This window comes from Myxocyprinus asiaticus, chromosome 38 (assembly GCF_019703515.2).
Source record: "Myxocyprinus asiaticus isolate MX2 ecotype Aquarium Trade chromosome 38, UBuf_Myxa_2, whole genome shotgun sequence".
Lineage (NCBI taxonomy): Eukaryota > Metazoa > Chordata > Actinopteri > Cypriniformes > Catostomidae > Myxocyprinus > Myxocyprinus asiaticus.
This window is the reverse complement of record NC_059381.1, coordinates 16,111,734-16,133,983: the sequence shown is the minus strand read 5'-3', so window position 1 is coordinate 16,133,983 and position 22,250 is coordinate 16,111,734. Positions and strand designations below refer to the sequence as shown.

At 39.7% G+C, this 22,250-nt stretch overlaps 1 protein-coding gene across 1 annotated transcript in view; it reads right to left on the bottom strand.

Moving 5' to 3' along the window:
* Positions 1-19,248, bottom strand: part of LOC127428808 (5-hydroxytryptamine receptor 4-like) — a 66,465-nt gene extending 47,217 nt beyond the window's left edge. The window contains exons 1-6 of the mRNA XM_051677416.1: positions 19,156-19,248; positions 16,075-16,134; positions 15,834-15,927; positions 15,242-15,385; positions 14,219-14,419; positions 8,690-8,843 (exon numbers count right to left, since the gene is read on the bottom strand). Of these exons, the coding sequence (XP_051533376.1) occupies positions 8,690-8,843; positions 14,219-14,419; positions 15,242-15,385; positions 15,834-15,862 (528 nt within the window). The 5' untranslated portion in view covers positions 15,863-15,927; positions 16,075-16,134; positions 19,156-19,248. The remainder of the gene's footprint in view (positions 1-8,689; positions 8,844-14,218; positions 14,420-15,241; positions 15,386-15,833; positions 15,928-16,074; positions 16,135-19,155) is intronic.
* Between the last annotated feature and the right edge of the window lie 3,002 nt (positions 19,249-22,250).

The following is a 22,250-nucleotide window of genomic DNA, read 5'->3' as shown; positions in this document are numbered from 1 at the left end:
ATGGACCAAAAATATTTATGACTCATCCTGCACTACACAGATTTTTGTCCAATCGTATGCTCGAGAATGAGAATGTCCCTCCTCCTGAAACCACTTGTAACCAACTCGCAAGTAGGTTCATGGCTGTGACATGCATAAGCTTATTGGCTTTTTTTTTTAAGGAATGAGTCTTTCATTATAGCACGCTCAAACTTCTGCTTTTGATGCAAAATATGTCAACACAAAACCGCATTCTTCAAGTGAATATAATGGAGTCTTTAACGACCAGAAAGCATTTCTTTTCAAAATACTGGTTTAAAATGTAGCCAAAAGAGATCTAGCAAAGAGTAATTAATTATAGGAATAGTTTGCCCAAAAATGAAAACTCTCTCATCATTTACTCACCCTGATGTTATATGGGTACCAATACTTTGAAGCTCCAAAAGCACATAAAGGCAGCATGAAAGTAATTTATAAGACTCCAGTGGTTAAATTCATGTTCTCTTTAGCGAGATAATAAGTGTGGGTGAGAAACAGAACAATATTTATGTCCTTTTTTACTATCAATCTCCTCTTTCACATTCTTCTTTTGTGTTTGCTGATCACATTCTTCATGCATATTGCCACCTACTGGGCATGGAGGAGAATTTATAGTAAAAAAGGATTTAAATAAGGGGTGTCAAACATACAGCCCCTGGGCCGGATCCAGCCCGCCAAGACGTCATCTCTGGGATGATTTGCAGAAAAAATAAATAAGTAATGTTTGAAAACATTCACGTTGATTTAGCATGTAACTTGGGTAAGATGTATTCATACTATTATTTTATTAGCAACAGCAGAACAGATAAACATTTAAATTTGTGGTGTTGCATGTCGCTATGTTATCAGTGGAATTTCATTCACACGTATCAGCAAACGTCACACATGTCTGTGGGTGCCACAAGCTCCATGGCCACAGATTTCCACAGTGAAGTTTCTTTCACAGTCCAAGGATAAATATTAGACGTAATAACTGTTGCCTTGTTTCCTTCCCATTGAACTATTATTAATTTTAAGCAGGTTACAGTTTCTTGGCGTTTATGTTCAGTTTCAAATGGTTTATTGAGGCTAAAGCTTCAGCCAAAGAGTGAGTGGTTCTCTCTTTTTCTTGTAAATATTACTGCTTGTTCCCTTCAACTATTTGTCTGTGTATTTGTGATGTAACCTCTGGTTAATGAAATTAGTAATTTCTGTGTTTTTCCTTTTGTTCAGGGTTAAAAATTAGAACCCACCAACCCGAAACATTTTGATATTTTATGCGCAGTGGTGGGTTAGTTCTGTGGCGGGCGACTCATAAAAAGTATTGGAGTGACATGTGAAAAGAAATGCTGTCAGACACAAAGACACGCGTTTGACGAAACACACTTGATTATATTTTGAAGAACAGACAAAAGAAAAGCAGGTGATGCATGTGTCTGATTTGCAGGGTATTCAGAGGCGCTCTGCTGCCCATAAGCGCAACGCTTCTCATGGAACACGCGCATGCAGAGTGCTCACTGTTTCTGCTGCTTCAGTCATCTGAAAATACAGTAGTTTGCAACTGCAAGAACAGTGTCATCCATGAGAATGCTGCAAATTATTTCAGACCATCTCAGGAGGTGCTCTAAGTTTAGTTCGCTTGATTTCCACGGAGCAGTTCACATTTACACGCATTGTGAATGCAACATTGCTTAATTCCAAACATTTGTGGCTGAATACATAACCACACAAACTTAGCAAATGACATGCAGCGACATTAATGAATTGTCATGTGTCATCATAATTCACTATAGCTTCAGAGGTGATGAATAACCAAATAAGCTGGTAAAAGGTCAAAGTGGCTGGTGAAATAGGGCACACTATGGCTGGTGGGCTTTCTATTTTCTTTCTATTTTCCTGCTCCAATTTTCCTTTGCTCCACCGCTAATCTACCAGCGTCACTAAAGAAATTATATTTTACCCAAGTTATGAGATTGCAGTCTGCACTCTGACCCTGCACTCTGACCCCAGCTTAGCTGGGATATGTGAAAAAAAAAAGAATTTCACTGTATATGTGTGTCATGTGTATTGTGTTGATTCATGTCTTTTATTTTGAAATTCTAGTTCCTGGTTCATGTCATGTGTTCCTGTTTCCCTTGTCATGTGATTCCTGTTTTCCCTCCATGTTCTTGTGTCATGTTTTCATTGGGTTATTGTTTAATTAGCTTGTTATGAGTTCTGTTTGTTCATTGGTTTATGTTCTCCCATGTCTTCTATTTAAGCCTCATGTTTTCCATTGTGTAGTTGTTAAGTATTGAATGTGAGTGTAGAAGTTTTTGTCAGGCCACAGTTTTTTGTCAAGTCAAGTTTTTAGTCAAGCCATGTTCATGTTTATATTTAGTTAGGGTTTTTGGATTTCACGTTCTGTAATTAAAACTGCACTTGGGTTCTTCATCTCATCATCGTCTTCGTCATTGTCATCATTGTCAGCAGCCAACACCGTTACAGAATACTTGACCAACTATGAACCCAGCAGTTTTACTTCTGCGCCTACGTCAGGGGAATCGTCCCCTGGAGGACTGTGTTGAGGACTTCTGCGGTCTAGCCAGCCAGGTGGACTTTAATGAGGTTGCCCTCAAAAACTGTTTTAGATTTGGTCTGAATGAGTCCATTTCTTTTTTGATGCCTGGCGGTCACAGTTCCCTCAGCCTGGCTCAATATATCGACCTCGCCCTACGGTTCATTGGTTCCCCGTTCACTGTGGGGGAGGCGGATGCCGAGCCAGAGTTCCACGTCATGGCCGCCGCCCGCCGAGCCAGAGTTCCACGTCATGGCCGCCGCCCGCCGAGCCAGAGTTCCACGTCATGGCCGCCGCCCGCCGAGCCAGAGTTCCACGTCATGGCCGCCGCCCGCCGAGCCAGAGTTCCACGTCATGGCCGCCGCCCGCCGAGCCAGAGTTCCACGCCACGTCACCGCAACGCCTCAGCCTGCTCCACGCCACGTCACCGCAACGCCTCAGCCTGCTCCATGCCATGTCACAGCCACACCTGAGCAGTGGGACCTGGAGATGGTTCCCACCCTTATACCCACCCTTAGTTCTCCTGAGCAGGCAAGGGGAACTTTCGGCCCTCCGATCCCGCCTGGACCCTCCGAGCCCTGGACTTCGCCTTGGCCTGTCGGTCCCTCGACATTGCCTCAGCTCGGCTGTCCCTCGGCTCCACTACGGTCCTTCAGCCTGTCGGCTGTGCCGGGGTCCCTCGTCCCTCCGGCTCCTCCTTGGTCTGTCGGTCACCTGGCTCCGCTTTGGCTCTCCGATCCTCTGGCTGCGCCTCGTCCCTCCGATTTGTCAGCTTCACCGGGGACCTCCTTCCCTACGGCTCCACCTTGGTCCTCAGTCCCACCGGCTCCACCTCAGTCTTCCGATCCCTCAGTTCCGCCTTGCTCCTCCGAGCCTCCAGCACCGCCTTGGTCCTCCCTGCCATCGGCTCCACCCTGGCCCTTCGAGTCTTAGGCTACTCTCCGGGCACCACATTCCATGGCTCCGCCCCTCGAGCCTCTCACGGCTCCACCTTTCATGGCTCCGCCCCTCGAGCCTCTCATGGCTTCACCCCCCACTGACTTTGCCCTGGTCCCATGCCCCTCGCACTTTCTCGCCACGCCACGCCCCATGCCTCAAGACACCACCCCCCCCCCCCGCTCCCTACAGAACTTTGAATTTATGTCATGTGTATTGTTTTGTTTGTGTTGGGGTGTCGGGGGTGTGGGGGGGATATGTCATGTGTATTGTGTTGATTCATGTCTTTTATTTTGAAATTCTAGTTCCTGGTTCATGTCATGTGTTCCTGTTTCCCTTGTCATGTGATTCCTGTTTTCCCTCCATGTTCTTGTGTCATGTTTTCATTGGGTTATTGTTTAATTAGCTTGTTATGAGTTCTGTTTGTTCATTGGTTTATGTTCTCCCATGTCTTCTATTTAAGCCTCATGTTTTCCATTGTGTAGTTGTGAAGTATTGGATGTGAGTGTAGAAGTTTTTGTCAAGTTCTTAGTCAAGCCATGTTCATGTTTATATTTAGTTAGGGTTTTTGGATTTCACGTTCTGTAATTAAAACTGCACTTGGGTTCTTCACCTCATCATCGTCTTCGTCATTGTCAGCAGCCAACACCGTTACAATGTGCAAATGTATAATGTGTGATAAATAAATAAAAATTATTTAAAAAAAATTATAATTAATTATTATGTGACAAAGCATGCACCGTGAAATAACAACAAAACAGCGTGCATTTCTATTGCGTTCGCCTTTTTATTGTGTTCGCTGGATGTACTCAACAACAAACACGGTGACTGGTTTAGTCCAATTCAAGACTAAATGACTCTTATGAGCCGGAACTTATAAAACAATGATTCACCAGCTCACGAGTTCTCGTTTTGAATCAGTTTGACGAATTCTTCAGTGAATTAACTTACTGAATTACTCATGGTGGCTGAATGAATATGTGATTTTCTGCAAGTTGCTCTCAGTCATGTTTAAACATTTTGTGTACAAAGTTAATAAAATATGATAATATATAATTTTTTTAAAGATAATTCAAAATGTTAATGCATAATTTTAAAAGTTATTTAAACAAAGTTAAAGAATATATATATATATATATATTCTTTAACTTTGTTTAAATAACTTTTAACACAGTGTGCCAGAAGCTGTGAGGCATGTCAAGGTGTTGTTGGGCATATTGTAACCGGGCTTTTTTGTGGCATTGGCGCACTCAAGGCTTCTTTCTGGCAATTCGACCATGCAGCTCATTTTTGGTCAAGTATTGTTGTATTGTGCTCCTTGAAACAACCACACTGTCTTTTTCCAGAGCAGCCTGTATTTCTCCTGAGGTTACCTGTGGGTTTTTCTTTGTATCCCGAACAATTCTTCTGGCAGTTTCTTGGTCTACCTGACCTTGGCTTGGTATCAAGAGATCCCCGAATTTTCCACTTCTTAATAAGTGGTTGAACAGTACTGACTGGCATTTTCGAGGCTTTGGATATCTTTTTATATCCTTTTCCATCTATATAAAGTTCCATTACCTTGTTACGCAAGTTCTTTTCTGCTCCCCATGGCTCAGTGTCTAGCCTGCTCAGTGCATCCACGTGAGAGCTAACAAACTCATTGACTATTTATACACAGACACTAATTGCAATCTAAAAAGCCACAGGTGTGGGAAATTAACCTTTAATTGCCATTTAAACCTGTGTGTGTCACCTTGTGTGTCTGTAACAAGGCCAAACATTCAAGGGTACATAAACTTTTGATCAGGGCCATTTGGGTGATTTCTGTTGTCATTATGATTTAAAAAGGAGCCAAACAACTATGTGATAATAAATGGCTTCATATGATCACTATCCTTAAATAAAAGAAAGTATTTTTGAATGATCAGTTATATTTTCAAAATCAATGCCAAAATTTCACAATTTCTGCCACAATATATATATATATATATATATATATATATATATATATATATATATATATATATATATACACAACAAATATATATACAGTTGATGTCAGAAGTTTACATACACTTAGGTTGAAGTCATTAAAACTCATTTTTTAACCACTCCACAGATTTAATATTAGCAAACTATAGTTTTGACAAGTCGTTTAGGACATCTACTTTGTGCATGACACAAGTAATTTTTCACAAAATTGTTTACAGACTGTTTCACTTTTAACTGACTAGATCACAAATCCAGTGGGTCAGAAGTTTACATACACTAAGTTAACTGTGCCTTTAAGCAGCTTTGGAAATTCCAGAAAATGATGTTAAGCCTTTAGACAATTAGCCAATTAACTTCTGATATGAGGTGTACTGAATTGGAGGTGTACCTGTGGATGTATTTTAAGGCCTACCTTCAAACTCAGTGCCTCTTTGCTTGACATCATGGGAAAATCAAAAGAAATCAGCCAAGACCTCAGACAAAAAATTGTGGACCTCCACAAGTCTAGTTCATCCTTGGGAGCAATTTCAAAATGCCTTAAGGTACCACGTTCATCTGTACAAACAATAGTACGCAAGTATAAACACCATGGGACCACGCAGCCATCATACAGCTCAGGAAGGAGATGCATTCTGTCTCCTAGAGATGAACGTATTTTGGTGCGAAAAGTGCAAAACAATCCCAGAACAACAGCAAAGGACCTTGTGAAGATGCTGGAGGAATCTATGGTATCTATATCCACAGTAAAACGAGTCCTATATCGACATAACCTGAAAGGCTGCTCAGCAAGGAAGAAGCCACTGCTCCAAAACCAACATAAAAAAGCCAGACTACAGTTTGCAAGTGCCCATGGGGACAAAGATCTTAATTTTTGGTGAAATGACCTCTGGTCTGATGAAACAAAAATTGAACTGTTTGGCCATAATGGCCATCGTTATGTTTGGAGGAAAAAGGGTGAGGCTTGCAAGCCGAAGATCACCATCTCAACCGTGAAGCATAGGGGTGGAAGTATCATGTTGTGGGGGTGATTTGCTCCAGGAGGTACTGGTGCACTTCACAAAATAGATGGCATCACGAGGAAGGAAAATTATGTGGATATATTGAAGCAACATCTCAAGACATCAGCCAGGAACTTAAAGCTCGGTCTTACAAATGGACAATGACCCCAAGTATACCTCCAAAGTTGTGGCAAAATGGCTTAAGGACAACAAAGTCAAGGTATTGGGAGTGGTCATCACAAAGCCTTGACCTCAATCCGATAGCAAATTTGTGGACAGAATTGAAAAAGCATGTGCGAGCAAGGAGGCCTACAAACCTGACTCGGTTATACCAGTTCTGTCTGGAGGAATGGGCCAAAATTCCAGCAAAATGTTTGACCCAAGTTAAACAATTTAAAAGCAATAATACCAAATACTGCAAAGTGTATGTAAACTTCTGACCCACTGGGAATGTGTTGAAAGAAATAAAAGCTGAAATAAATCATTCTCTCTACTATTATTCTGACATTTCACATTCTGAAAATAAAGTAGTGATCCTAACTGACCTAAGACAGGGAATGTTTTCTATGATTAAATTTCAGAAACTGTGAAAAACTGAGTTTTATACTTTACTTACTTTTATTCACCAAAGTGGCATTCAACTGATCACAATGTATAGTCAGGACATTATAACATGAAAAATTACTATTACAATTTGAAAAAAATGTTCAGAACTTCTACAAAGAATTCTCATCAAAAAATCCTCCACGTGCAACAATGACAGCATTGTAGATCCTTGGCAATCTAGTTGTCAGTTTGTCCAGATACTTAGGTGACATTTCACCCCATGCTTCCTGAGGCACTTGCAATAGATGTGGCTGTCTTTTCGGGCACTTCTCACGCACCTTACAGTCTAGCTGATCTCACAAAAGTTCAATGGGGTTACGATCCATATCACTTTTTCCAATTATCTGTTGTCCAATATCTGTGTTTCTTTGCCCACTCTAACCTTTTCTTTTTGTTTTTCTGTTTCAAAAGTGGCTTTTTCTTTGCAATTCTTGCCATAAGGCCTGCACCCCTGAGTGTTCTCTTTACTGTTGTACATGAAACTGGTGTTGAGTGGGTAGAATTCAATGAAGCTGTCAGCTGAGGACAATTGAGGCGTCTATTTCTCAAACTAGAGACTCTGATGTATTTATCCTCTTGTTTAGTTGTACATCTGAGCCTTCCACATCTCTTTCTGTCCTTGTTAGAGCCAGTTGTCCTTTGTATTTGAAGACTGTAGTGTTCACCTTTGTATGAAATCTTAAGTTTTTTTTGCCAATTTCAAGCATTGTATAGCCTTCATTCTTCAAAACAATGATTGACTGACGATTTTCTAGAGAAAGCTTTTTGTTTTTTACCATTTTTTACCTAATATTGACCTTAAGACATGCCAGTCTACTGCATACTGTGGCAACTCAAAAACAAACGCAAAGACAATGTTAAGCTACATTTAACGAACCAAATAGCTTTCAACTGTGTTTGATATAATGGCAAGTGATTTTCTAGTACCAAATTAGCAATTTAACATGATTACTCAAGGATAAGATGTTGGGGTGATGGATGCTGGAAATGGGGCCTGTCTAGATTTGATCAAAAATGACTTTTTTCAAATAGTGATGGTGCTGTTTTTTTACATCAGTAATGTCCTGACTATACTTTTTGATCAGTTGAATGCCACTTTGGTGAATTAAAGTACCAATTTCCTTCCTAAACAGCTAAATCTGTACATTATTATATATTATGTACAAACTTTTGGCTGCCAGTATATATATACACACAGTATATATAATTTATAAATATAAACTTTGGCCGCCAAGCAATGTCACTTGGGCCAATCAGGTCCACAACCCAAAATGAGTTTGTCAGCTCTGATTTAAATATTGATCTGTTTTTCACCCACACCTATCTTATCGCTTCTGAAGATATAGATTTAACCAATGTAGTCTTATGGATTACCTTTATGCTGCCTGTATGTGCTTTTTGGAGCTTCAACATTTTGGGACCCATTGACTAGCATTGTATGAACAGAAAGAGCTGAAATATTCTTCTAAAAATCTTTGTTTGTGTTCTGCAGGAGAAATAAAGTCACGCATCTGGGATGGCAAATGATGAGAGACTTTTCATTTTTGGGTGAACTATCCCTTTAAATGTATTTTGTAAAGAATTCAGCCTAACAAGAATGCATTCAATAACTTGAACTCACAATTTTCTCAATTCCAATGGTATTCCAGCTTTGCATGATGGGCAGGAAGGAGATGAAAAAGGGAATGACCCAGCATCCAATCAGCATCAGTGACACTCTTACAGGTGTCATCTTGTTACTGTAGACCAGAGGCTGGCAGCATATCGCATAATACCTGCCAAGGACGAGAGGTGCAAATTATATTAAGACACATATATTTTTAGAGAATTACTCAAGGATGCTGCCAAGCAGTACAGTGGCTTGTGTAACCACCAAACTTTATTATTTCCCAAAGGTTCTGCTAATCATTTCTTGAAAAAGCAATGCTTTGAATTATGTACCACCAGAAAATAAGTGCTCACTGGAGACTGCACAGGCAAACACATTATGAGTCATGGGAATAATATAAATGGAAATAGGACTTGGTGACACAGTGGGATAGAAGGAATTTGTTTCTAGAGATGGGTAGAGAGAGACTTTGGCAATGTTCGGTATGGAATTCTAGCTTATTACTTACGGAATACTGCACAGTATACACAGTTTACTATTTATTAAAAATCGTAAATGAAAATAGGGATTATTCCACGACAAATTTCAAACAGTAGTATGCTACATTGTCATCACATGACCTTACCATGTTGCATATTTAATTAATCAAGTGATGTTCAGATAACCTCTTGTTAATAAATAAATGTATATATATATATATATATATATATATATATATATTTCATTTGAAATCCATTTCTGAGTAAAAATGTCTAAACATTTGACAGTATGGCCAAATTATTAATTAAAAAAGAAATGTTAAAAAGGTGATTTTATTCCAGTTCATCCATTACACTGGAAATGGAAGGTTAAGTTTAGTACATCACAATGTGGTTGTAACAGATGTTCGTATTTCGATCAAAAGGAGGAAGTGGGACACAGCAATTCAACACAGGAATGTCTTTAATTCAACAGTACAGCTTCAGATGCACACAAAGTCACGGTGCTTCAATAACACAATAACGGCAGCGAACAACACATATACAGCTTCTCAGCTGGTCTCTCTCTCTTTTGGTGGACTAGGTCATCTTTTATCTCCCCCGACTCTCACTGTGAACATGGAAATGGAAATTTGTCACTTTTCATCTCAGGTGGATGTCCTTACCGCTCTCTCTCACCCCAGATGGGTGCCCTACCACCCGACTCATGCCGGGGGAACCAGAAAGTGTCTCACCTCCTTTTTTGGTCTTGAGTCTCGGGCAGGTCGCAATCGCTGCAGTTTTATCAATTTGGGGTTGCACCTGCCCGTGACCCAAGTGGAACCCCAGATACCGTACCTCCACCCGCCCAATTGCGCACTTCTTTGGGTTTGCTGTAAGCCCCGCTCATCACAGCGACCTCAGAACTGCCCCCAGATTCTGCATATACTGCTGCCAAACATTACTATAAATAATGATATCATCCAAATAAGCAGCGGCATACACAGGTCTGAGGTCTCAGTCCATAAGATGCTGAAACTTAGCTGGGGCCCCAAACAAACCGAACGGAAGGGTCACAAATTGGTGTAATCCAAATGGTGTGGAGAAGCCCATTTTTTCACAGGACATCGTGTTAAGGGGATCTGCCAATATCCCTTTGTCAAATCCAGTGTCTAATAAAAGCGAGCCGAGTCCAACCGATCGAGCAGTTTGTCAATAGGAGGCATTGGATAAGCATCAAATTTCTACACCACGTTGACCTTTCTATAATCCACACAGAACCGGACCAAGCCATTGCTCTTAGGCACCAGAACCACCGGGCTGGCCCAATCACTGTGGGATTCTTCTATTACACCTCTATCGAGCATGGCCTTTAATTCTTCCTTTACTACTTGTTTCTTGTGTTCGGGTAAGCAGTAGGGACGACTACGTACCACTACCCCTGGGGTTGTCTCTATGTGGTGTTTTATGAGATTAGTGTGGCCGGGGGAGGTGAGAACACATCAGAGAAATTATTTTGCAACCTGGCAACCTCTGTACATTGTGACAGCAAGAGACTGGGGTGAACTGATTGGCTTTTAGACTCACCTCCGGATGAGCTCCTCCATCTCCAGAACTACCGTCGCCAAGGATACAGAGACCGCCTCTCTCCATGGTTTTAGTAGGTTTAGGTGGTAAATCTGATGAGCCCTGCCTCTATCTGTACCCACTACCTCATAATCGACTCCCCCAGCTCGCCGTGTGACCTCAAAGGGACCTTGCCACTTTGCGAGTAATTTCGAGCTCGATGTGGACAGTAATACAAGTACTTTATCTCCCTGTGCAAACTCCCGTAGCCAAGCTCCCCTGCTATACAGCCAGAACTGACATTCTTGAGCCTGTAGCAAATTCTCCTGTAATAGACGCCCCAGTGTGTTTTGATCCCAGGTCAAGAACGTATTTAATTACATTTTTGCTCTGTGAAGGTCCCTCCTCCCAATTTTCCTTCATGATGTATAACACGCCACGGGGCTTACGCCCATATAACAATTAAAATGGGAAAATCCTGTTGAGGCTTGCTGACCTCTAGCACAGCAAATAACAGAGGTTCGAGCCATTTATCCCAATTCCGATCAACTTCGTGCATGAACATACGAATCATATTATTTAAGGTCTTATTAAATCGTTCAACCAAGCCGTCTGTCTGTGGATGGTACTCGCTTGTCCGAATAGATTTAATACCCAATAATTCGTACAGCTCGCGTAGTGTACGTGATAAGAAAGTCGTGCCCTGGTCAGTGAGGATTTCTTACGGAATCCCCACTCGGGAGATTATTCTGAAGAGTGCCTCCGCAACACTATATGCTGAGATGTTGCGAAGAGGCACTGCTTCCTGGTATCATGTTGCGCAGTCCACCAGAACTAACACAAAGTGATGCCCGTGTGCTGACTGTTCTAATGGCCTGACGAGGTCCATGCCAACTCTGTCAAAGGGAATCTCGATCAATGGAAGAGGGCACAATTCCGCTTTTGGAGTGGCCGGTGGATTCACCAGCTGACATTCACGGCATGTCGCACACCACAGACTGTATTACTGTATTACAGGACCCATCCACACACAACACTTTAACAATTTGGGGAAAGCTGGCCAATTAGTACCCAAAATTAGTGGATGAGTGAGGTGGGAAATAACCACAGCCCCAGTGTTATGCTTTTGACCCCGAAATAGAACAGTGATGATCACTGCAGAATAATCGTAAATATCCCCATGCACACACACCTCACCTTCACCTGATTATTTGTATCCAATGCCCCATTTTGAACCAAGCATTGATGAATGGAGGTTTGATTACAACCTGAATCCACCAAGGCTTGGTGGGTACCCCCCCAATACACACGGGTATTTGGTACATCCCGGCTCGATCGGGGCAGCCTGTGGAGTGTCATGGACCCGGATCAATGTCCCCACCTCCATCAACGGGCACTGTTTGCAGACAAGTCCTACCTCCCCGCAACTCCAACAGACCGGCCCAAACCTCACGCCCACACCAGTGGCAGCAGCTTCCCCCACCTGAGAGGAATTATTGGTAGAGCCGGGGGAGAGAGAGACAGGAAGGTAAGTACACCCCTGAGGCCAGGGCACCAGTCTCGGAGGATTGTTCCACCATTTCCGGGGGAACAGGATAGGTCAGAAAGAAGGAGGGGAGGGGGCAGGGGAGGGTGAGGGACCACAGAGAGAGAGAGAGAGAGCAGGGCACGCCGGCCCCCGGGTATGCTGCTAAATGGTCCTGCACTGCTTCAACCAGCGATGCCGGTCGGTGGCACTGGACCCACTCCGCAGTTCCTTTTGATAGTTTGGAGACTAATTGTTCCAGTACCACAAGCTCGATGACACCTCCAATATCGCTGGTCTCCTCGGTGAACACCCACCGCTAGCAGGTGTCGAGTTGGGCCTACCCGGTCAGCAGCAGTAGGAGGTGGACTGCCCATTGCACCCGCGGCCATTCCAGAGCTTGGGCCGTGCGCTTGAAGAGCTCCAGAAAGGCCTCCGGGTCATCTTGCGGCCCTTCTTCGCCAGCGTCACAAGGGGTTCGCTGCTGCCGGGGTCGCGGTACCAAGCTCATTGGCCCATTGGTCCTCTCCTTGGCCTCAAAGGAGCACCTCGAAGCGTTGCTGCTACTCCACCATTAGATCCATGAGGACCTGGTTTTGAGCCTGTTGGATGCTGATGAGGGATTGGAACACTTCCTCCAGTGGTGAAGACGACTCCATAGCAGCGTACCTTCCTCCTTCTTCCCAGGTTTTGGCACCAGTGTAACAGATGTTCATATATAGATAAAAAGGAGGAAAAACTTGTTCGCTTTACAGTGCAACAGTACAGCTTCAAATGCACACAAAGTCAAGGTGCTTCAATAACAGAACAACGGTAGTGGCCAACACACATACAGCTTCTCAGCTGGTCTCTCTCTCTCTCTTTCAGTGGACTGGGCCATCTTTTATCTCCCCCGACTCTCACTGTGAACATGGAAATGGAAATTAGTCAAAATTCATTTCAGGTGGATGTCCTTACCGCCCTCTCTCACCCCAGGCGGGCGCTAGAACACGCCCTCACCTCCTCAGTGGTATACATTATTCCATGCAGTAAGCATACTGTAGAACATACATACTACATACTGCAGCACTAGTTAGAGTAGTATGGTAGTATGCTATTCCGAACATAGCCTTTAAGAGACAGAGAATGAGTCATGTTACTGCCATATGGACAAGTTGCGGTGCATAAAATCACAGCTGCTCTCTTTCGGGCCACAGGAGCCATAGTCTTCCTAATTGGTGAGCAAGAGATAATTTGCATACATAATGCAGCAAATTACACATAATTATCTGACATACTGACAAGCTCCTGGAGTTAGCATGAAGACATAAACTATGTGTTTCTTTTTTGTGCACATTTAACATAGTTCACTTGGTGAGTGCATTATTATACATCAAACACAACTGTACAAAGACACTTAATTAGGAACTGGACAAGATTTAAACAAATATAAGTACAATTTGAAAAAATACAGCCCAGCATCTCAGTATATAGCACAGCAGGGGACCAGAGAAGAATTTAAGCACATTCGAATTTGGTGACGCAAAATTTCAGTGCTTAAACCTACCAGAAAGTCCCTGAATGTCAAAATGCAAATCTTGCAATTTAGAAAAAAAGATGGAATAATGTTTTATACAATAAGAAAATATGACATGGCACATTAGGTGTCTTAATTTTATAGAGAGCAAATTAATGGTCAAATAAGTCAAGGACAATTTAAAAGCTTTCTCAAAACCATTCAACACAACCCTGTTTTCTTTGCCACCATGATCTATTTTAGGACCTCTTTGCTCAAATTTCCATGGCAACCTCAGCAGTCTTCTGTGTACAACATTAGTCATTTTTTTAAAAGTTAATTTTGGTATCTTTGCCCAAATAAACAGATGAAAAACAAAGAAGATGATTTCTGGAATTTGTTCATTGGGAATCTGACATTTCCAGCTTTTTAACTCGAAACCACAACTTTTTGTCACAAAACCTTTTAATAATGAACCCCTACATGAATGCATTCACCTGTCTAGGGCAATGCAGCACAGGTGCAGGATTGATGCAGTGGTTAGCAGCACATCCAGTGAGGTCCGGACCAAGCAGAATGTGTCTCCATAACTCCACTGACCTGTTGTCAACTCTATGGCTGCCAGAGGCATCACAACAAGTGCAACTAGAAGGTCAGCAAATGCCAGTGATACAATGAAGTAGTTGGTTTTCTTATTCCTATATTCAGGTTCAAAACAGTAAGCACAGATAGTAAAAGTTCTTGTGTCTGTTCTAGTGTCAGTACATGGAAAATACTCATGTTTGGGCAATATTTTATTATACTTTTATCTTCACTTGGAACTTTCAGCATCTGCATGATAACTGAATTAACAAAATGACTTTTTTCTACTTAACCACATGACAGGATACACAAAATGTAGACTAAACTTTTGTTCAACCCATTTGTTTAAAATGGTGTTGCTTTCAGATCCAAAGGCTTCAGGCATTGTGCTGGCAGCATCGTGCTAGCAATCCCAAGGTCATGGGTTCAATTCCCAGGGAACACACATACTGATAAAATATATACCTTGAGTGTAATGTACAGGGTCATTCAGACAGAATGCGTTCTTGTATTAAAAAGCTAGACACAGCACAACAAATAGAACAAAATGCATGTGTCTCAAGATGCGTTTTTAAAAGTTGGAAGTGTCTTGAACTTCATGCGGTATCATAAAAACATGGCACTAATAGAAAATAGCAAGATGCAACACAATGTTCAAACATGTGCATCTAGCGTATATTTACATAGAAAAACATTTAAAACAGCACAGACGGATGCAAAAAACACATTCAGTGTGAATTTCCCTTTGGATAAAATATCAGCCAAATGCATAAATGTACACAAAATGTGTAAATATGAGAAGTGGGTCTGTTTGAAGGGAATAGTGACAGAACATGCACTTTGTGTGAAACCTTTTAATGTTTTGGTTTGATAAATTAGATATCTAAGTATTACGTTATTGATATAGCAAACTTAAATCTATATGAAAGCAGCATTACCTTAGCTGTCTGTCTTTACAGAGTGCCACCATCACAAGCAAATTACCAAGTGCAGTCATTATAATGACGGCCACCAGGAAAATAGATAGTGTGATCCTCTCCACAGGGTTGAAAATGTGTTTAGACACTACTTTGTTGACTGAACTGCAGACAAAAAACAAACAAACAACAAACAAAAAAGATTTAACATCATAAATCTGTTCATGTTATAAAGATGCCTTTAAAAATCAGGAATTCTTTCTTTATTATTGTGTTTTCCTTTGTAATATTTTTTTTTAAACTGAATGTACTTAAAGGTGAAGTGTATAATGTTTTCTTCATTGGTAGGTTGATACCCCTTACAAATGTGCTATCAAAACGTTGCTCTGTTTGATTAAGCATCTTAACCAGTCCAACACAGCAACACTGGCGTGAGTTTGGGGTGGAACTATCTGCTTGTTCGACCAATGGCAGACTGAGGGAGCGTTTGGGGAAACCTGTTTGAAACTGTCATTATTTTAGCAGTTCCATTTGGTGACGACAGTGGCACAAAAATTACACGCATCCACTTTAGGTAATATTTAGGCAATAAGGTGCTTAATGAGGTTCTTACTCATCCATTAAGTCTGATGCTGTGGCCATCACTGGTCATTTGTGTGTCAGTGGTCAGATAGGCTTTTTTCACACAAGACACTGCAGTCCCTCTCCTAAGGGTGGAAAAAAGTTGTTTTGGTTTCTCACATCCCACACCCAATAATATTCTATTCAGCAATGAGACTAAACTTTTAGCACATTTGAAAATGAAACTCAGGCATTTGGGATAGTACATGTAAATATGAGTCATAACAAAGTACCTTTCAAGCAAGTCAGTTCACTCAGCGGCCATCTTGGTAATGCCCCCGGGCAGCTATTTTCTATGTTGGTAAAAGGCACAGAGTACATGAGGCACAGTACATAATAAAGGCATATGTACAGCTCCTATCTACTTCAGTGGGCAAAGACTGAAATCTCCAAAACTGCTTGTCAAGCTTGCATTTAAATAACATATTCAACATTAGTAATAAAATCAGACAACAATGGTGTCATAAATCGTACTTCTTTAGCTCAAACCCAGCTAAAGTGAATGTGCACTCTAGGGTTTAAAAAAACAGGCAACGTCTCTATCAAAAAGCGATTGGCTCCTTTAAATGAAAGGCGGGAGTTCCATTCCTACAGCCGTCATATTGATTGTTACGAATTCTCCCATTCATTTTTCTACAATTGAAACTTCTCGTTCTCCTATATTGTCTCTGGCCATGATTAAGTTTACAACTCCTCCCAACTCGAAAACTCAGGTATCAAAATTATCTCTGTGTTTGTCAGTTGTAATAACAACTTGAGGGGTCATTCATTTGGAACTTCCATGTGGGAAACTTGTATTTACGATAATTCCGATAGCATGTGAAGGCAGCATGAAGCCAAAATATTTAGCGTTACTATGTATTTCTCCAATTCATATAAACAAGAGGTCTCCTCATATTATAATGCCTCTGGTTGCATGCCCTCAAAAACTAACCTTTACACACTCCTAATCAGCATTTTTGCTGCCTAAAATGAAGTCATATGTCTTATTGCACCCTTAAAACACACCAAAGATTGAAGGCAAGTTCAAGAGAGGAAAATGATAACTAAAAGTTCATGAACTTCATTATCGCACTGTTAATACCAAGCTTTCAGTGGACAAATCACATCCTGTGCCTATGGCACTCGAGACATAACTCAAGCAGAAGTGGTGAGAGCTCTCACAGGGTAAACAGTGGAAGTGTGTGATGTGTTTGCCCAGCCGGGTGGCTCAAGTGGGCATTAGAGAGACAGTGTGGATGCTTCTTTCCATTGCTTTCATTTGTATTTCAAATAAACTGCATGATCACAGCCCTGTATCAAGAACAGTGAACACATTTACATAGCTGATTTTAATAAGATTCTTAGTGGGTGCAGTTTTTGATGGGGAGTGTAGAAGTGTAGATGTAACACGGCACTAACTTTTAACTAATCTATTCTCATAAGAATTAAGTGCTCGCTATTTACTTCAGCTCAAGGGATTTCAAACATGGTTAATTGATTAAGTTTGAAGCATACATACACCTCCTAATAAAGAACATGGGGCTACTGGAATCAGGTCTTTCCTTTTTTATAGGCTAAATGCATAAAAAAAATGGTTAGTAGTACAAGGATGTAACCAAGTATTGGATGTGTGCCCCTCAATTTCTATGGTGGCCCAAGTACAAAGTATAAATTAACTCTAAACTCTTTTCTTGCAGCTCAAAATCAGTAAAATGCCTTTTGTTAAAAGGTGGCAAATCAGGATAAATCAGGATAGCCATTTGCTTTGTTTAGACTTGGAAAAGTAGAAACTTGTGAATAAACATTCCTAGTGAATGTGTTATTCTTAAGAGTACACTCAAAATTAGAATAAGGTATCACGACCTGGATACTTAATCATAGGGAAAAAATACTTGGTTGTATGTATTAATCAAAAGACTCGCCTATATAAAACAATGAAACGGGCCTATAGGCTTTACAGCAAACTAAATTTAAAAACTGGTTTAATACATGCTAAAAGTGAAGCTCTGGACATCTGGAGAAGCTTGTCAAATCAATTACTTCCTAAAATTATCAACACCATGCTGAAATGCAAATTAGGGTTGGGGCAAACTTTGCTGTCTTGAAAAATAGCAATTCTAGCTTTCAATTAATAATCTACTTGCAGAGTCTGTTTTCAACTCCCATAACTCAACTAAGTAGCCTAAATGTCAGGGAAACTCGATTGTTGTCAGTTTCTCTAATAACATAAAAAACTAAACCTGACATAACTAACATAATGAAAAGAATAAGCTACACTGACAAATTTTCCAATAACCATTTTTGACACCTTCCCCACAACTCCTTTTTTAATTGCGTCCCACCAGGCAAAACTGAGCGGCATTTGCATTTACATTGAAAAATCATATCATAACCTACCATGACAAGAAAACATAAGCCTCATAGACAAGTTATAAGTGACATATTCACCAAGAACACAAACATGACAAAACCCATATTTGGGAAATTTACAAATATGGTAGTCTTAAAGCTTGTGTTGACCATGTAGTCTTGGATCTGAGCACATGACACAAGGGTCTCTATAAACAGAAGCTTCAATTCAACTTTGAAATGTTTTGGTGGTGATCATATCTGATACAACATGCACACAAATGGGTTTTGTCACAAAAATGTGTAATAAATTAATATAATAGTTTTTGAGTGTTTTCCTTTTCACTTTAACTGATGTTCTAAACATGGATCCATTCTAAAGTGCTTGCTCCTTATTAAATAAAAACAAAAAGAAGAAAATGTGTTAATGTAAGTAGTTTTAGTTTTGATTATGACCAATCCCTCTCTACTGTCACAATAAATATACCATGATGGAAATATTTGGCTGTTACTGTGTGCAAAAGCAAATCAATAACACTACAACACATACTGGGTCAACACAAAAATGCATTCCAAGTGTGAGGTCAATTCAATTTTTTCATCCATAGTCTGTATGTAACTCAGACTTGGCACTCCCATAGGGCAGACTATTCCATTCACTTTCTGTGTTTGACAGGTGCAGGCAAATGCATCAAATTCCTCCAATACACTAAACAGTGAATGTTTTACTCTGATCTATTAAAATGTAACTAAAGAAACCCAATCCTCCCACTGTAAAATGCATGAACTTATTTGAGATCTAATTTACTAAGTAAGCCACCCCTGGCTAAAATACATTAAACAACTTCTTACATAATATTAATAAAACATTTGTTTGTAAATGATAAACCGAACTTCGTGGCGCGTATAATAAATAACCTGTTGCACATTTTGACACTTCAAGACATTGAACGAGGCTGCATCATTCAGATAACTTTACTCACTCAGGGGCTCCGTGTTTCAGAAGTCTTTGTGAATCCACACTGGTTTCTGTGAACTGTCATATTCCATCCCAGTTTGTCGGAGACTGAAGGCTCTTCTCTGCCCTGTGTCACACACACACACACACACACACACACACACACACACACACACACACACACACACACACACACACAGCTGCACCAGGCACCAGACCATCTATTGATGTAAGGTGCACACGGCGCTCAGAGTATGTGCCTTTCAAATGCTCGTGAGTCTATGCAGCAAACCACATCAGAGCAATAGCGCCACACAGAGTTTGATACATACTAATGGATGTCAATGGAGTTTAACGTCCTATGAATGTAACATTAAACCAATTTCCACCTTTCAAAAAAGTGCAGTGGATGCACCATGTTACAGTGATGGAATCCGATGGTAAGATCATGGTACTTTAAAGAAATATTTTGGGTTCAATAAATGTTAAGCTTAATTCACAGTATTTGTGGCACAATGTTGATTTCCACAAAAATAATTTTGACTCATCCCTTCTTTTCTTTAGAAACAGCAAAAATCAAGGTTACAGTGAGGCACTTACAGTGGAAGTGAATGGGATCCATTTTTGAAATGGTTTAAGGCTGAAGTGTGAAGCTTATAGTTTTATAAAAGCACTTACATGAATTCTTTTTGTACTATTTGTTTGAGATGTGAAATTGTTTAACCCTTGTGCACTGTTCATTTTAGAATCACACTTGTACTGTTCGGGTCAAATTTCACCTGAATACAATAAATGCGTAATTTTTTATTTTTATGAAAGAAATGTAACAACATTAACTTCATCAAGTAAAAACACTTTCTTTTGTGATTTTATGATTTTTTTTTTACCTTATTTACCTCTAAATTACTCAATTATTATATTCATATTCATATAAAATAAGCATCTGACCTCTATAAGCCAAATATTTAAGTCCCTTTTTTTTCTTTCTTTTTTTTTTTTACTATAAATCTCCAGTTTCACTTTCACATTCTTATTCTTTTGGTTTTGGCAATTCACATTCTTTGTGCATATTGCCACCTACTGTGCAGGGAGGAGAATTTATAGCAAAGAAAGAACCTAAATACTGATATGTTTCTCACCCACACCTATTGTATCGCTTCTGAAGATATGGATTTAAAACTATAGTCTTATGGAATATTTTTATGCTACCTTTATATGCTTTTTGGACCTTCAAAATTCTGGCCACCTTTTACTTGCATTGTATGGACCAAGAGAGCTGAGATATTCTTCAAACACAATCTCCATTTGTGTTCAGCAGAAGAAAGAATGTCATACACATCTGGGATGGCATGAGGGTGAGTAAATGATGAGAGAATTAAAATTTTTGGGTGAACTAACCCTTTAAATTATACTTTTTGCCACACCATCATGGCAATGAAGTTGTAAATTTAGATATAGCTTCACCCAGAAAATGTTAATAAACAATTTTATCACACTAAAACCATGTTAACAAGCATGTTGTTTTCCTGCTTTTGAAACACTGAGTATTAAAAAGTTTACAGATTGGCCCAGTTTACTTCCATTGTAAGTGTCTCACTGTAATCCAGATATTTGCTTTTTTAAAGAAAGAGGGGACAAGTCAAAATAAATTTTTGTGGTAATCAGCATTAGGCCACAAATGCAGTCAATTGAGCTTAACTGGTATTGAACATGGAATAATAATTTAATATAGGTTATACCATGGTACTGAATGATTAACATTTTAATGCACCTCTGATATTTACGTACTTGGAGGGAATACCATTGTATACTGCGGTACATGTTTCTTGTTCACTAAGGATTTATATCCTTATTGCTATACGAGGATGTATAATGATCAATAGGTTAGGACTAGCTTTTGTAGAATAACTTAATATAATTTCAATATTTCGATTAGAATACACTACAGAAACCTAGAGTTTCACTGAAAAGCCCAACTTATCACCCCCCTTAATATCAATAATAACAACATGAGAAACAGATCAATATTTAAGTCCTTTTTATACTCTAAATCTCCACTTTCACATCTGAAAATCACATTTGATGCCTGTTTAGTTTCACTTTCATGTCTGAAAGTGTAAGTGGAATTTAGAGTAAAAAGGGACTTAAATATTGAAATATTAAATATCTGTTTCTCACCCACATCTATCATGTCGCTTCTGAAGACATAGATTTAACCACTAGAGTCTTATGGATTACTTTTATGCTGCCTTTATGTGCTTTTTGGAGCTTCAAAAATCTGGCCAACATTCACTTGCATTTTATGGACCTACAGAGCTGAAATATTCTTCTAAAAATATTCATTTGTTTTCTGCAAAAGAAAGAAAGCCATGTTTCTGGAATGGCATGAGGGTGAGTAAATGATGAGAGAATTTTCATTTTTGGGTAAACGATCCCTTTAAATATAAATAACTAGACAATGGATATAGAAATAAAGTAACTATATATATATATATATGTATATATATATATATATATATATATATATATATATATATATATATATATATATATACACTACCATTCAAAAGTTTAGGGTCACTTATTAATTCTTTTTTCACATTTTAGAATAATAGTAAAGTCTATGGAAATATGGAATAGAAATGGACATATGGGAATTTTGTTGTTACTAAAAAAATCCAAAATAAATCAAAACTGTGTTATATTTTAGCATCTTCAAAGCAGCTACACTTTGCCTAGATTTTGCAGAAATTTACTCCTGACATTTTCTCAACCAACTTCTTGAGGTATCACCCTGGGATGCTTTTTAAACAGTATTGAAGGAGTTCCCATCTATATGCTGGGCACTTATTGGCTGCTTTTCTTAATTATTCGATCAAAGTCATCCATTTCAAAAACTTTTTTATTTTTTATTTTAGTTTTGTAATTAAATAAATTAATATGGTGGCACAATTATATTTTTGTCTACAAAACTAATTTCAAACATTCAAGCATACGCCTTCAGATCAAAAGGTTTTTAAGATCATGAGAAACATTTCAGGCAAGTGACCCCAAACTTTTGTACGGTAGTGTATATATATATTAGGAGCACCTTTCTCCCTTCGCGATCCAGGGGCGGGG